At 42.2% G+C, this 17,521-nt stretch overlaps 1 protein-coding gene across 4 annotated transcripts; it reads left to right on the top strand.

The window, feature by feature from the left end:
• The first annotated feature begins 10,004 nt into the window (after positions 1-10,004).
• Positions 10,005-16,871, top strand: LOC311147239 (uncharacterized protein). 4 transcript variants are annotated; one of them, XM_084183901.1, is made up of 12 exons: positions 10,005-10,298; positions 10,594-10,727; positions 13,197-13,354; positions 13,492-13,578; positions 13,707-13,756; positions 14,129-14,274; positions 14,395-14,473; positions 14,593-14,718; positions 14,888-14,977; positions 15,101-15,184; positions 15,494-15,653; positions 15,867-16,871. In XM_084183901.1, the coding sequence occupies exons 1-12, from the start codon at positions 10,177-10,179 to the stop codon at positions 16,068-16,070; spliced, it is 1,440 nt and encodes a 479-aa protein (XP_084040027.1). In that variant the 5' UTR covers positions 10,005-10,176; the 3' UTR covers positions 16,071-16,871. The 4 variants fall into 4 exon arrangements, with proteins under 4 accessions (XP_084040027.1, XP_084040028.1, XP_084040029.1 ...); XM_084183902.1 differs by having other exon boundaries at positions 13,197-13,312; XM_084183903.1 differs by lacking the exons at positions 10,005-10,298; positions 10,594-10,727 and adding an exon at positions 10,776-12,902.
• Positions 16,872-17,521: the final 650 nt, after the last annotated feature.

Raw genomic sequence — 17,521 nt, forward strand, 5'->3', positions numbered from 1 at the left:
CTACACAAACAGTGAGTTAACGTTAACTAGCTAGCTAAATATCCCTTCCCTGGTGGGCTAACGCTAGCTAGCATGTCACCATGTGAAAAAGTATGACTACACAAACCGTGAGCTAACGTTAACTAGCTAGCTAACTAACAAGAGGTCACAACAGTCATTATACTGGCCTATGCTGGTTTTATTTTGCATTGTACATGTAACTACAGTCGGTGGTTATCTATCCAATTGTCATAAGCACCTAGATAACCACAGATGTTTGACCTAACCAAAATAGCTTCTTAGCAGTTAGCGAACAGGGCTTACCTTATCACACGGCTCCAGCGATGCCTCTCAATTAAAGAGGTCGAAAAAAGAAAAAAAAATGCACGTGTGCTTATCGGAGTAGTGGTTACAGTCCGGTACATACCACAGAACCATCCTTGCTTCTGATCGATGGAGAGACCTATGGTTAGCTAGTTCGCTACAAAGGCCAGAGGGTAATTCAAAATAATTAGAGTAATTTAAAAATGCTAAAAGGTAGAAACTAAAAAAAGTATATAATACTTGCTAGGTTACTTAGAAATGTGCCTTGAGGGATGACATCAAAGCTTGCGACAGGATGTGTAGTTCTGTATGATAGCCACATTAACGGCTAATTATCATTTCAATTTTGGGGGGTAATTACAGGCGAATTGATAAAAGTTACCTTGTCCGAGAGAGATTTGCGCGGTTATCAAAACGTCACGCCAGGGTAAGCCTACACGAAACACAGACCTTATATGAAGTAGTTCTAAAATCCCCAATGGAAAAATTAATGGTGAGAAAACGATTGGAACCATTTCCGGGTTTTACCGCTAGGTTTTATGGGTATTATGACTCTTCTTCTTCTTCTTCTTCTTCTTCTTCTTCTTCTTCTTCTTCTTCTTCTTCTTCTTCTTCTGTGGGTTATATGGCGGACTACAACCCAAAAACCCAACTGGACAGGGTTGAAAAAACAAGGTAAAAAGAAATTCCATACGTGATAGGGAAAGATAATCCTCCCACCCAAATAAAAATAGTACATTGACAAAAAACGAAACTTCAATTTATTCCGTCCTTCAAATCTCCATATCTCCCTTCTCAGGCTCTAGGGCCTGAGAGGGTGGTACGGCTTGTAACAAAACTCCATGCAACTCCTCCGCCGAGAAGTCTTTCAGTCTCCGCATCCACAATTATATCTATTTTCCTGGACTTCCTCTCCACCTTGGCAGTGCCATTAATCACCATAGCTATAAACGCCACAAAATCAACCTTCTTAATATCTGGGTCCTGCTGGTGAAAGGCAACCCCTGCAGCCTGCAGTGAAGGCCAATCCACCACCATGGACTCTTCCGGAGCACCATTCGAACCCTCAACCCTTTTAACAGCCACTGCACATGAAATGTTCTGGACAGCCCTGCCTTTGGCCACCTTATTCTCTTTCACCCTTGTCTGGCATTCCAAAGAAGCGGCTGCATGGTTCCCACCACAATTGCAACATGTCACATTTTCATCACTTTTAATACACAATATGATATTTTCCACAACTTCGACATCTCGGCTTCTCCCTTCTGCAAACGCTTGAAACATTTCCAAAAGCTTTACAGTGATTACACTGCATTGGTCTTGGAATAAATTATCTGACTCTGTAGTTTATATACCCCAACTGCACTTGAGTAGGGAGAGACTCCATATCAAAAAACAAAAGAACAGATAGACAACTTTTTCTTCATTCACCACACGATTCATCTGACGTGCATCAATCACTCCAGGAATATTTTTCATCTCTTCAATATCGACTTCCCACGAGACGCCAGATATTAACCCCTTGAGGGGTGCCCTGTTCCGAAGAGACAAACACGACACGTCATACTTTTCAAATCGGGTGAGACGCAACACACGTTCCTTTTGATCCTCAGAAGTACAAACAATCTAATACAAGCTCGCCTCTCGTGATCCTCACAGCCTTTACTTTACCCAGCACTCTCTCCACCAGTTTGGATATCTCAAATGGATTCTTCAAGATTGGTAATCCGATCAGCTGCTCCTTATTAACAAACCATACTCCTACAAGATACAAAGGGACATTCTCAGTACTGCACGCTACTTTGCTCTGTTTTTCATTCTTTTGGACAATATTCTATTGGGGCTTACTGCCCCAATAGATCCACAGACAATGCAATCGCCATTACACTGCACACTGCCCTATCCCATCTGGACAAGAGGAATACCTATGTAAGAATGCTGTTCATTGACTATAGCTCAGCATTCAACACCATAGTCCCTCCATGCTCATCATTAAGCTCGAGGCCCTGGGTCCTGTGCAACTGGGTCCTGGACTTCCTGACGGGCTGCCCCCAGGTAGTGAAGGTAGGAAACAACATCTCCACTTCCCTGATCCTCAACACTGGGGCCCCACAAGGGTGCGTGATCAGCCCCCTCCTGTACTCCCTGTTCACCCATGACTGCGTGGCCAAGCACGCCTCCAACTCAATCATCAAGTTTGCAGATGACACAACAGTAGTAGGCTTGATTACCAACAATGACGAGACATCCTACAGGGAGAAGGTGAGGGCTCTGGGAGTGTGGTGCCAGGAAAATAACCTCTCACTCAACGTCAACAAAACAAAGGAGATGATTGTGGACTTCAGGAAAGCAGAGGGTGCACCCCCCTATCCACATTGACGGGACTGTAATGGAGAAGGTGGAAAGCTTCAAGTTCCTTGGCGTACACATCACTAATAAACTTAAATGGTCCACCTCAGGAGGCTGAAGAAATTTGGCTTGGCAACTAAAACCCTCACAAACATTTACAGATGCACAATTGAGAGCATTCTGTCGGGCTGTATCACCGCTTGGTACGGCAACTGCACCGCCCGTAACCGCAGGGCTCTCCAGAGGGTGGTGCGGTCTGCTGAACGCATTACCGGGGGCAAACTACCCGCCCTCCAGGACACCTACAGCACCCGATGTCACAGGAAGGCCAAAAAGATCATCAAGGACATCAATGACCCGAGCCACTGCCTGTTCACCCTGCTATCATCCAGAAGGCGAGGTCAGTACAGGTGAATCAAAGCTGGGACCGAGAGAATGAAAAACAGCTTCTATCTCAAGGCCATCAGACTGTTAAATAGCCATCACTAGCACACTAGAGGCTGCTGCTGCCTATTGAAATCACTGGCCACTTTAAGAAATGGAACACTAGTCACTTATATACTGTATTCTATAATATTCTACTGTACCTTAGTCCATGCCGCTCTGTCATTGCTTGTCCATATATGTATATATTCTTAAATTCCATTCCTTACTTAGATTTGTGTGTATTGAGTATATGTTGTGAAATTGTTAGATATTACTTGTTAGATATTACTGCACTGTCGGAGCTAGAAGCGCAAGCATTTCGCTTCACCCGCAATAACATCTGCTAAACACGTGTATGTGACAAATAAAATTGTATTTTATTTTATTTATTCCAATTCGCCTTGATTCCACCGCCATTAGATTCACAATCCACATCAGTATCCGCTTACGCTGTCTCCCCCCCCCCCCCGTATTATGACCACAGACAGAACAATGAGACAGATATTTCACCGGATGTATAACTTTTTTTAAATTATAATTGTTTTTTTGTTTTTTTTATTATGAACAATAAAACAAATACAAAACAGAAATATACAAACAAAAGTACATAAACCTAAGAGATACATTTTCAATTTGTTAAAAAGTTTTATGGTAGATGTAAAAACGGCCAACTCATCTCCTTTCCAAGACCCCAACTTTCTTTTGGTTTTCCTATTGGAATAAGGTCACGCCAATCATCATAATTTTATTAGCCAATCAGCAGACTTTTTTCCCCGGGACTTAACATAATACCAGACCAGGCCTCAGGCAGTGTGTAGTTTCCATTCTGATGACCAACCTGTTTTTCTCTCCTGCTTATTCTACCTCCTTAGATGAAATTGCTTTTTTTTCTGATGTTTATTGTGCGTGCAGCTAAACAACCACAATTAGTATCAGAGAGAGTGGTGTTGTATGTGTGTGTGTGGATCTTCATTCAACCTTGAACTGGAACTACTGCTTCCTCGTGTTCTGAATGGACACCCTGTGGTGGTTGCTACCGGCCTAAAATCCAGCGCCTACGTTTTTTATCCCTTTTTTATTGGTCCTTCGAATTCATGAACAACCCGTATTTTTCATGGTCCTTTGAGCCGGATTCAGTAACTTCCAGAGTTCAAGGCTGCCAGTCTCCAGAGAAGATCCTCCACAAGTTGTGGTTCGTCCCCGCCGTCAGACTTGCCCCCCCACATCGTCTGGTGGACTATGAGGTAAGCTACGAGTCAAGGCAGACACAACACACAACAACACAGCACTCCAACGAGGGACCACGAAGGAATTACTCTCACAACAAGACCAGCAGCAGCTACCCTCCTGTACAAGATGAGAGAGAAACCCGTTCTTCTTCCAGAACAGTCGTAACGTGCTTAAAGCTGATAGGAGAGGAAACTGAGAAGTTGATACGGAGATACTGGAGCTATCGGAAGAGCTAAATTCATCCGCTTCAATGGGTCCCCAACAGTTCAAGTCACTACCCAGGCTAACCCGCAACAGTGAGGATGGAACCTCACCTTCATCAATGGCCAACTCACCAGCCCCCCATAGCAGGCGCACCTCGACTAGAGATTGTCATCATCAAAGTCAGCCTGAGCATGCACAGCTGGTGACAACCAGAGATGATAAACTGCAGTCACAAAGGCAGTGTGATAAGATAGAGCAGCTCATTGAAAACCTTGGGATCAGAGGGCTCTCCTTCTCAGACCAGTCATCCTGACCGTCATCATCTACTCAGTCAACCCATCGATGTCTTGAGCCATCGCACCAGCGAGACCGGTCGACTTCTCATTGCAGAACTCGTAGCCCTACAGTGCCACCTAGAGGGCTGACTTCACAGGATCGCCAACGTCATTCCTCACCTAACTGCTGCGGTCAGCCTACACCTGATCGCCGTCGTCAGCCTGCACCTGACCGTCGCCGCCACGACTACTCACCTGACCGTTACGGTCAGCCTACATCTGATCGCCGTCGTCAGCTCGCACCTGACTGTCCCGGCCGCGACTACTCACCTGACCGTTGCAAATAGTCACTGGAGTAATGGACAGACAGAACTGAGGTGTGGCTCATACTTCTTCCGCCACTTAGCTAAGTTACCACAAGACCTAAGAACCAGCTTCAAGAGATGTGTGAACTCCATCAAGACACCCATTCCAACCCTCCTTCACCTGGCAGAGTGGCTCGAGTAAGAGGTGAGAGTGCAAGTAGAAGGCACGCAGTTCAGTAGCGACCAAAGCAGGGACCACCCTAGCTCACGCCGAGATCAGCGTAAAGACAAATCCTTCCCCAAGACCATCACCATCCTCCATGGAGTTGAGCAGAGAAAGGACGAAGCCGAACTCTCTGCACAGAACCAGTCTCCGGAGGAAAGCTCACGGGAGAAACCAAAGAAGTATTGTCCGTTCTGCAACACCACGCAGCATTACATGAATCAATGCACCAACTTTCAGCTCCTTTCCAAAGAACAGAAAGAATCCTGGATCAAGACAAATGAAAGATGTTGGAAGTGTGGACGTGAACACCAAGCAGGGGGTGTGGCATATGGCCAATATACCATGGCTAAGAGCTGTTCTTAAGCACGACGCAACGTGGAGTGCCTGGATACAGCCCTTAGCCGTGGTATATTGGCCATATACCACAAACCCCAGAGGTGCCTTATTGCTGTTATAAACTGGTTACCAACGTAATTAGAGCAGTAAAAATAAATGTCTTGTCATACCCATGGTATACGGCCGGTATATTGGCTGTCAGCCAATCAGCATTCAGGGCACGAACCACCCAATTTATAAATATATACAGTACCAGTCAAAAGGTTGGACACACCTACTCATTCCAGGGTTTTCTTTATTTTTACTATTTTTTACATTGTAGAAATAGTGAAGACATCAAAACTATGAAATAACAGATATGGTATCATGTAGTAACCAAAAAAGTGTTAAACAAATCTAAATATATTTTATATTTGAGATTCTTCAAATAGCCACCCGTTGCCTTGATTACAGCTTTGCACACTCTTGGCGTTCTCTGGCTATTTGAAGAATCTAAAATATAAAATATATTTTGATTTGTTTAACACTTTTTTGGTTACTACATGATTCCATATGTGTTATTTCATAGTTTGATGTCTTCACTATTATTCTACAAGGTATGACAAAACATGTATTTTTACTGCTCTAATTACGTTGGTAACCAGTTTATAACAGCAATAAGGCACCTCGGGGGTTTGTGGTATATGGCCAATATACCACGGCTAAGGGCTGTATCCAGGCACTCCGCGTTGCGTCGTGCTTAAGAACAGCTCTTAGCCAGGGTATATTGGCCATATGTCACACCCCCTCGGGCCTTATTGCTTAAATTGGCCAATACTACTATCCACCTAACAATTTTATGAAGTTGGCTTCATATTATTTCTGATGGGAGTAGTTCTGGGGTTAAAGCCCCAAATTATCCTTTATTATTCTTAACCAATAAATAAACATTTTAAAAAGCAAGAACATTTTAAAAAGCACTCTTTTGTATGATTTTTACTAAGACTACCACATTATTTTCTTATAATACACTGCTTCAATCTACTGGATTGAAATGGGATGAGCATAAATTACATCCACGAGTGGTATCCACGAGCTCATCTGATTTTGGGGAAGTAGATAAAGGACCTCATTGCCAAAATTCCCGAACTATCCCTTTACTGACCAATCATAGCTGTCCTGATTTGCATATTCCCAGGATGCTTCACTCTAGTTTGTCTGATTCTGCTGTAGGAACAAAAACAAACACAGACAACTGTACGTAGGTGGGATTTTTAATAGAAATAATATATATGAAAAATATATACTATACTCATGGTTCGTTATAAAACGTCATTTTAAACGTACTTATAAAACCGTAATAGAGATTGTCGGGGCTGATGTCACACTATATAATAACACCCACTCTTCTTTACTATTGTGGGTGGAAGCTCATTGTAGAGGTCACGTGCAGAGTGCTAGTCACTCAACCAATCACCTTGGGGAAGGTCTGAGACAAGAGCCAATCACTGCCCTAGCAGGGTATCACCTGATCTGGGTGAGTGAGTGCACAGAGAATGTGGGCCATTGTGAGTTGTCTTCACATAAGAAACCAGCTAGTGCAGCTCTCCAGCACTACTGGTGGATGTGACCTCACTGGCTTGGAAACACTCATGGCTGGCATATGAGTGCGATGTGTGAGTTGGAGTATACCTCCAGAACCCAATTCAGACTACTCTCCCCCCACACTTTTACTCTCTTTAAATAAACAAGCACTTTTACATTACATTTATATTTATGTCATTTAGCAGACGCTCTTATCCAGAGTGAGTGCATACATTTTTCATACTGGCCCCCCATGGGAATCGAACCCAAAACCTTTTACTATCAAACTCTCTCCTGATAGTTACTATTAGACTTTAATTACTATACCCCCCCATACACTTTTACTATCAAACTACTCTCCCCCTGTCATAGTGTTTTTCAGCAATCTTGTAGTTAATTAGTGACTGGACTACAACTAACGTCTCTGTCTGTGTGTGCGAGACTGAATCAGATATGAAGGCAACATAATGTATTCACAAATAACACACAGTACAGACTGTAAACACACATATGTCTTATAAGATCGCTTGGTTGAGGTCATGTGACATAAATAAAGAGCGACCTTCGGCTGAATAACAGGTTGTGTACTCCCACAGCCTTTTATAGCGTCAGATAGAAATGACCTCCAAAAAGGATTCACAAACGGACGAGAGGCCAGACTACCACCACCCCTGAGATCTGGACTGAGCTGAAGGAGCTGAGAGACATGGTGTGCAACATGGGAGCCACTTTGGTGGAGCAGAGTGGAGCTGGGGAACATGGAGGACAGACTGAAAGACAGTAAGGACCAGACAGCGGAGCAACAATTGCTCTTGCTTGCTTGTTTCACTTCTGTGAGAGCATATTGATTATGATTAGCATCTGAACAGGGGGGTAAACATCAAATATCTCTTGGCCTGAGTTACACCATCTATTTCAATGAGCCTAGAAATCAAATTCACTGTTTATTACATGCCACAGAAATGTGAGAAATGTCACATTTGATTCCTGGGAGAGAGCGACCTCTACTAGCATTTCTTGGATGACAACCGCCGTTAAACCTAATCAAAGAAGATCTCTACAGTCGTGGTCAAAAGTTTTGACAATGACACAAATATTAATTTTCACAAAGTCTGCTGCCTCAGTTTTTATGATGGCAATTTGCATATACTCCAGAATGTTATGAAGAGTGATCAGATGAATTGCAATTAATTGCAAAGTCCCTCTTTGCCATGAAAATGAACTTAAACCCCCAAAAACATTTCCACTGCATTTCAGCCCTGCCACAAAAGGACCAGCTGCCATCATGTCAGTGACTCTCGTTAACACAGGTGAGAGTGTTGACGAGGACAAGGCTGGAGATCACTCTGTCATGCTGATTGAGTTAGAATAACAGACTGGAAGCTTTAAAAGGAGGGTGGTGCTTGAAATCATTGTTCTTCCTCTGTTAACCATGGTTACCTGCAAGGAAACACGTGCTGTCATCATTGCTTTGCACAAAAAGGGCTTCACAGGCAAGGATATTGCTGCTAATAAGATTGCACCTAAATCAACCATTTCTCGGATCATCAAGAACTTCAAGGAGAGAGGTTCAATTGTTGTGAAGAAGGCTTCAGGGCGCCCAAGAAGGTCCAGCAAGCGCCAGTACCGTCTCCTAAAGTTGATTCAGCTGCGGGATCGGGGCACCACCAGTGCAGAGTTTGCTCAGGAATGGCAGCAGGCAGGTGTGAGTGCATCTGCACGCACAGTGAGGCGAAGACTTTTGGAGGATGGCCTGGTGTCAAGAATAATAATATAATATATAATAATAATATAATATGCCATTTAGCAGACGCTTTTATCCAAAGCGACTTACAGTCATGTGTGCATACATTTTTATGGTGGTCCCGGGGATCGAACCCACTACCCTGGAAGGGCAGCGAGGAAGCCACTTCTCTCCAGGAAAAACATCAGGGACAGACTGATATTCTGTAAAAGGTACAGGGATTGGACTCCTGAGGACTGGGGTAAAGTCATTTTCTCTGATGAATCCCCTTTCTGATTGTTTGGGGCATCCGGAAAAAAGCTTGTCCGGAGAAGACAAGGTGAGCGCTACCATCAGTCCTGTGTCATGCCAACAGTAAAGCATCCTGAGACCATTCATGTGTGGGGTTGCTTCTCAGCCAAGGGAGTGGGCTCACTCACAATTTTGCCTAAGAACACAGCCATGAATAAAGAATGGTATCAACACATCCTCTGAGAGCAACTTCTCCCAACCATCCAGTTTGGTGACGAACAATGCCTTTTCCAGCATGATGGAGCACCTTGCCATAAGGAAAACGTGATAACTAAGTGGCTCGGGGAACAAAACATCGACATTTTGGGTCCATGGCCGGGAAACTCCCCAGACCTTAATCACATTGAGAACTTGTGGTCAATCCTCAAGAGGCAGGTGGACAAACAAAAACCCATAAATTCTGACAAACTCCAAGCATTGATTATGCAAGAATGGGCTGCCATCAGTCAGGTTGTGGCCCAGAAGTTAATTGACAGCATGCCAGGGCAGATTGCAGAGGTCTTGAAAAAGAAGGGTCAACACTGCAAATATTGACTCTTTGCATAAACTTAATGTAATTGTCAATAAAAGCCTTTGACACTTATGAAATGTTTGTAATTATACTTCAGTATACCATAGTAACATCTGACAAAAATATAACACTGAAGCAGCAAACTTTGTGAAGACCAATTATTGTGGCATTCTCAAAACTTTTGCCCGCGACTGTACTAGCTACATCGCTGCAGGACTTTCACAGTGCGCATGCGCTTTTTTTTTGGCTATTCACGCTGACAACATGGCGGCGAAACGAATCGAGATGTTTATTTGAGTTTATAAAACGCATTCGACGAGGATAGCAACTAATTGGCTATATTTCTGAAAATAATTCTGAAATAGAGAGGTAATTGTTTATATATATATTTGTTTGTACTATTTTGTGAAAAAATGAATTGTACAACGAACGTAGTGCAGGTGACGAACGTGTCGCCAAGCACAACATCCGAGCAGATGCGAATGCTGTTCGGGTTTCTTGGAACCATTGAAGAACTCAAATTGTTTCCACCAGAGTAAGTAGCTGCTTCATATTTGTTTAACGGTTGTCGCTAGCTAGATACAGTTGTTAATTTAGTTAATCACTTCCTACCAGTTTGTGATTTGATTTTTTTCAATGTAGTATTATTAACAATGCTAACGTTAGCATCAGGAGGCCCCATTTCTGGCGGTCTAAGGCGAAACATTAACTAATGTTAGTTGGCTAACAATAGGTTGGTTAGATACTTCGGGGATGTTTTGCTATATACAATCGACTATGCTGTCGCTAGCGAACTAACTAGTTAACTACAGAAACGTTTTTTATTGCAGTGAATCGCCTCTGCCAGTGACGTCGCGTGTGTGTTTTGTGAAGTTTCAAGAATCAGAGTCGGTGGGGGTGTCTCAACATCTGACCAACACCGTCTTCGTGGACAGGGCGCTGATCGTCGTCCCTTTTGCCGAAGGTTGGTGTTTTGTTCTCCCGCTTCTGTATGAATGATCCTTGATTGTATGGATTGTATGACGTAGTGATGGGAGAGTGAAGCCTGACGCCCCATTGATTTCAGGATGGAGTTCTATGAGCCTGTGGTTTTAACCACTATTAAGCATGTATCCTAACTATTTCAGATTATATTTATTTCACTTGCTTTGGCAATGTAAACATATGTTTCCCATGCCAATAAAGCCCATTGAATTGAATAGTATCCATTTTTTATCTGACAAGCCTATCTGATTCTGTGATCAATGATGCCATGCCACTCTCCTTGTCCTATCTTGTACGATCCTTCTGTTAATTGCAATGAGAGAGGTGTCTATACCGGCTCTCTCAACCCAGACCCTTGATATACTGTGGAACTAAAGACCAAACCTATAACCATACACATATTATGTCATGTATAAAGCTTCTGCCACACTGTAAGGTCATAATGCCATCCATGATGCATTATTAATCCTTGTAGTAATCACCAGAGCCAATTCTTTGTACCCCCTCCACCAGTAAGCACAGTATACCAAGGTCTGCTTTAGGGACTGGGACTTGCTCCGAAAGAGAGGGCTGAACAAGCCCAGACCACGGGCAGACAGACGCACCTCCTCAAAAGAAAGCTGAGATTAACTTACATGTATATAAAAACTTAACCATGCTTTTTATTTTCTCCCCCATATTGGACTATCCTCTAAACTTCTCTCTGTTATTTGTGTGTGTGATTTGTTGTAGTGGAGAAGGCAAAAGCAGAGCCCCCTCCTTGATGGCTGAAAGTGGTCCTCTGCCTGCCAACAGGGGATTGTAGACATTTACAAAAGGCCAGCAAGCGTTCAAGCAGCCCCCCCAGACCCTTCTCTTTCTCTTTTTTCCTGTGTCTTTTCTTCTCTCTTTCTCTCTCATTTTCTCTTCTCTAGGGTATTTTAGTTTACATTTAATGCGGTAGCATAGATATTACTGTTAATGCTATAATGCATATCACATGTATTACACAACATTTTACTTGACTGCTCACAAGTACATATTTATCAAAATAGGTGTGTTAATAATCTGACCTGTATAATGTCCAATCTGGTTTTCTCATTTTATCCAAGTGGTAAGAAGAAAACCATAGCAGAATAACTGAACAGTAAAGTATACACATCTCAATAACACAGCTATTGGTATACCTACATTTCCTACTTTTTTCACCTTTAGCGTTAAGGCACTTCCTGGTTTTGGGAATTGGGTGACCAATATAGTATCCAATTTAAATTGAGCAAAAATTACATGCACTCACTTACCACGCTGTCCCTGAAATTGGCATATTCAAATAGCTAGTCTGTGTGTTTTCAATGTTGACCAGTGATACTGTACTTTAAGGTTCCTGACTGTATCTAGTTGTTAAGATATCCACCCCACATGGCAATGGCAACTGGTTCAGTGCTCTCTCTTTAACAGTGGTCTTTCTTTTTTGTTGTTGTGTTTTACAGTTATTTTTCCTGGCTCAGCCAGTCCTGTATACCAGGCCCCGCTGAAAATACCACCCAACCGTTTTGTCTCCTGCAGCTAAATTCTCTCCCCCATGTGCCCTTTTTAAATGTTTGTTTGTGTGTGTGTGTGTATGTATGTATGTGTGTGTGTCTTCTGTAAAAAATGTTACTTTTGCCATTGTGTCTTGATTAAGATATTGTATGTTTTCTTTTTTAGGTAGCAATGGCAACATTGAGATCTGAAACCATATATATGTATATATTTTTTTTTTCTGAGCCCTATGTTAGGCAAACAAGCTAATCTAATGTTGCCAAGTTGATTTTACACTTAATCAAAAGGCATTGGTTCATTTGTTGCATATTTGATACAGTGACAGGTAAGGTTATTGGGGAGCGTAGATATCACCTACCCAAAATGTTAATGCTAGCTAGGTTATTTTTCTACTTATTACTGTATTGCTGGTAAGTAGTAGAAACTGTCAGACTGTGCAGTATTCACTGTTGATCTCCAACTCTCTGAAACTCTTTTTGTTTTGTGTATCTCGATTTTTCTCTGTGTGCTCCTTAGTAGTGAAGCCGCCAACGTGAGTCGCTTGTTCAATCTATATGAAAATTGAGAGCACACCCCACTGGAGAAGCCGCTGTGCTAGCTAACGTTTGGTTCATGACTTAAAAAACACGTTCAGGTGATACAATCTTGGCAGTGTTCACTGGAGTAGTGTGTATTGTGATATACTAGTTTCCCAATCTTAGTTATTGTTCTATCTACAATGATTAAAAGAATAAAGGGAACAAACCTTCTCAAATCTAGCAGCTATCAAAGGTAACAGTATTGAAACCTGTACAAATGTTTGTTTGAAGAATACTTGAGCAAGTCATCTTTGTTTTTTTTGTTTTGTTTTTCAAAATGTCTCCTTTTTAGTAGAGTCTAGACGTAGACGTTCCCTTCTTCCCCTAATGCCTGTTTGGTTTTTCTGTAGGTGTTATCCCGGAGGAGGCTAAAGCTTTGTCACTGCTGGCGCCAGCAAATGCTGTTGCAGGGATTCTGCCCGGGGGAGGTCTCCTTCCAACACCAAACCCCATGTCTAATCCACAGGTAGGACTTCTCCCAACACCAAACCCCATGTCCTATCCACAGGTAGGTCCTCAGCACAGAGATACAATGTGTAATTGTTCTATTTAAATTCTGTGATCCTTAAGTTAATAAAATTAAACATCTGTCTTAATGACTATATCGACAATGAAAGGGTTAATGATGTGCTGTTGTTTTTTTAGATGGGTGGCAATCCTTTCGGTGGTCCCTCCATGGATGCGATGGCAGCGTTCGGGTTTCCAAACCCCAATATGAATATGAACCCCCAGGTGAGTGTTGGCTTGAAATCTGGTGATATTTTTGTGTGTACACACAAATGCTGGTGTTGAAGGGAGATGTTTAAATTATATCAGATTTCTAACTTGTATATTATATATTTCACACTTCTTCCCCACAGTCTTTTCCTACTGACCAGCTTCTGAAGTTTATGTCGCAGGTGGATCCAAAGTAAGTCATCATGCCTCTAGAAAATTACCATTACAAGACATCAAACTAGCTGGCATCCCGTGTGTTCTAATTAAGCAATAAGGCCTGATGAGGTGTGGTATAGAGCCAATATACCATGCCTAAGGGCTGTTCTTATGCATGGAGTGCCTAGATACAGCCCTTAGCAGTGGTATATTGGCCATATACCACAAACCCGGGGTGCCTTATTGCTATTGTAAACCGGTTACCAACATAAATATGACAGTAAACAAGTACTTTTGTGTCATACCCATAGTATATGGTCTGATATACACACGGCTGGAATGCCTATCAGCATCTAGGACCCAAACTACCCGCTTTATAATCACCACTAAATAATGTCCTCTTCTTCAGAATGAACCACATGGGTGTAGGGATGAACATGAACATAAACATGAATCCGGGCCTGAAGGCAGACTCCTCCAACAAAGAGATAGAAGAGGCCATGAAGAGGGTCAGAGAGGCCCAGTCACTAATCTCTGCTGCCATCGAGCCTGGGAGTGAGTAGTCAAAGCATTGCATCTCCAAAAGACACATTACATCTCTGATAAATTACTGGTAGCCCTAGCTAAAAGCTATTATTTGCTGTACCAAAGTAATTTAATGTTTTGTTTATGCAGACAAGGAGAGCAAGAGGAAGCACTCACGTTCCAGGTCCAGGTCTAGACGCAGAAGGTCCCGCTCTCGCTCCAGACACAGGTGAACACAAACTCTGTTCTGACAAATCATTTGGATTGTGTTAAAAATAGAGTACGTATTTTTTAATAAATGTTTCATATTGAGGGTAGAGATTGATGTTGTGTTTGTGTGATCTGCAGGCGTTCAAAGAGCAGGTCAAGGAGACGCTCGCACTCCAGGAGCAGGAGACGCTCCAAGAGCCCCCGAAGGAGGAGTGGGAGGTCCCACTCCAAAGACAGGAGCAGACCATCACCAAGCAAATCCAGGTGAGCCACAGAGCACAGACTTGACCCATTCTTAATCCTCAAGCTGCACAATCAGAACTTCCGAGACAGCCCTGCGATTACTGTCTACCTCCTAATCACAACTCTAATCCCAATATATACAATAACAAATATTGATCAGATGTAACTAACTTGTGTCTCTGATCCACAGGGATAGGAAGAAAGAGGAGCGGGATAAAAAGCGCTCTAAAACACCTCCGAAAAGCTACAGTACTGCCAGGAGGTCTCGCAGTATCGATCGGTTAGTGCAGCTTTCATTGGTCAGAGCCACATGTCTGACTTGTGGCTCTGTTTCACCATGCTGTCCCAACATGTTGTTGATTGGTCAGATATTTACAAAAATGTTTCATGCTGTTGAGTATAGAAGGCGGAGAAGGAGTCGCAGTGCCAGCCGATCTCCTAAGAAATCCCCCAAGAGGAAAGTCTCCAGGACTCCCTCTCCTAGAAGGTTGGTGTTTTGGTGATCTCGATCCTCGTGATTCTCATAGAACGAGAATTTCCTAAGTCAACACATTTTCAATATAATGTCAGTAGTATTTTATTGCTATTTTGAGACTGAAACTGATAAGACATTTTGTTTATAAAGTGTAACTGTAAATGCCCTCAGAACAATCAAATAAATACTTTTTTAGATTTTAATTTCAAGTTTTTTTAAAAAGTAACCTGGAAATAAGCCATTTTAGACTGTCTACTACTACACTTATCTTTGGATTTGGAGACTTTGTTTCAGAAGCTTTTAACTCTCCTCTCCCTACAGACATAAGAAGGAGAAGAAGAGGGACAAGGAAAGAGAGAAGGACCGTGAGCGCAGGAGCGATAAAGACCGCAGTCGGGATGAACGGAAGGAAAAGAAAGAAAGGTGTAAAGACAAGGAAAGAGAAAGGGAGAAAACTGATGGAGAGAAAGGAGATGTGAAGGTCAGCACCAATGACTGAAAATGATTTGTCTTATGTTATACAAGTTATGTAAGATGTGTAGGATGTCCATGTTGATTTTTACTCCCGCTTTCTTCCTTCTGTATTTTCACCTCTGTTAGAGATCTAGCGTTTACTCGCTGTATTTGAAAGAATAACAAGTCATATGAAATGAGTTTCCAAAATAGTAAACTTAGTCATTTCAAATTTCCTTAGATGTCTTTGCAGGTCACCAGAGACTATGATGAGGAAGAGCAGGGCTACGACAGTGAGAAGGAGAGGGAGAGGCTGGACAAGAAGGATTCCGACCAGGACTCCGGAGCCCAGTCTACTCACTCGGTGGAAGGCAATGGCACTGGGTTTTCCAAAGTCAATGGAGACGATCATCGCGAAGAGGACGACATGGATGTCAGTGATTGAGTCACCCAATAATAGAGACATATGCATAGATCTCTATGTACCCAACCCTCCATTGTACCAAACCCTCCATGCCCCATTGAGCTTACTGTATACATGCTTCAATCAACTCAACTCCATCCCTCTTTATCTCAATTTAATTGTTTGTTTTTCTTTTGGATTGACTAGACAAAATAGATCAATTAGAAGATTAACTGAAAGAGTAACCTTAAGATTTTTCTGTTTTGTCATAATTTTCTGTATGTATTATAATTATTTTGTCCTAATTTTGTTGGTGAAAAAAGTATGGTTGGTTGAAAGGTTTATTGCTGTAATTTGAAAGTGGATACTATTTGATGTGTGCAACCTGCAACTTGATTTTCTTTTTTTAAGCATATGGCTTACATGATGATAATGACATTTGCGTATCTAGTTTCTACACATTGCTAGGAGCAGAATCAGCCAGTTACACTGCTTGACATTCACTATGTCCATTTTCATCAGACAACATGGCTGCTATATAGAACAGTTTGCTGTGGACTTAGCTTTTTATTCTTGAGCGTCTGTACTGAAGTCGCCTCAATAAATTCACCATCTACTATTTTCTGTTACTCCTATACGTGGTATATTGTGTTTATATCCCATCTGTTATTATACGGAAGATGTATACTTATACTGAGTCTTGTGGTGCTATAATAACCTGTCCATATCTCACCTATTCACAATACCCAGTAGATCTAATGCTTGTTGCTATTCTTATAAGTTTGTATTGTTTTATCAGTGATGTTCTTTTTTATGTACAATAAACACCTGGGAAATATTTGATTTATTTTGTTTAAAATTCAGGTGCTCTGTCCATTTAGGTTTAGGGCGAAGTTTTAACATGGGCCCTTGTATGACCCAGTATCAAATGCTGAGCTTTCTGTGGCCTGAATAGTATGATTGATCAATAGAGAATTAGGCCAGGGGCTCTATTCAATCCGTTTGTGGAAGTTCAGCGTGATTTAATTTTAAAGGTGATGTTCCTGCGTTGGTGGAGACTGCATTCACGGTGAACACTACATATGTTGGCTGATCAGAAATTACCTTTACATTTTTATCGCGCTTCAGTGATAGATTGAATAGAGCCCCAGGATTCAATCAGATCAGCAGTAACCTGCGGTAACCGATATATGCATAGTGTATCATTGCTTTTATTTAGGCCGTGTCACAGAGGTGCAACTGCATTGGTGCTGTCAAATTCACAAGCAGCTCCCTGCGTTACACCGATCACAGACATTGCACACTGGATGCGCCGGGTCGCATTAGTAGAAATCCCATGCAGCCGTGTTACAAGTTCAAACACTGGAATGTGTGTAATCTACACCTCGATAAGGCTGATATAAATGATTATTTTCAATTTGAGTGTCATTTCTATATAGCCTACATTTTCTAGTTGTGAACTTCTAACACGGGTGGGGTATAAGGACCACAAG

Source organism: Coregonus lavaretus (genome assembly GCF_964263955.1).
Source record: "Coregonus lavaretus genome assembly, chromosome: 19".
Lineage (NCBI taxonomy): Eukaryota > Metazoa > Chordata > Actinopteri > Salmoniformes > Salmonidae > Coregonus > Coregonus lavaretus.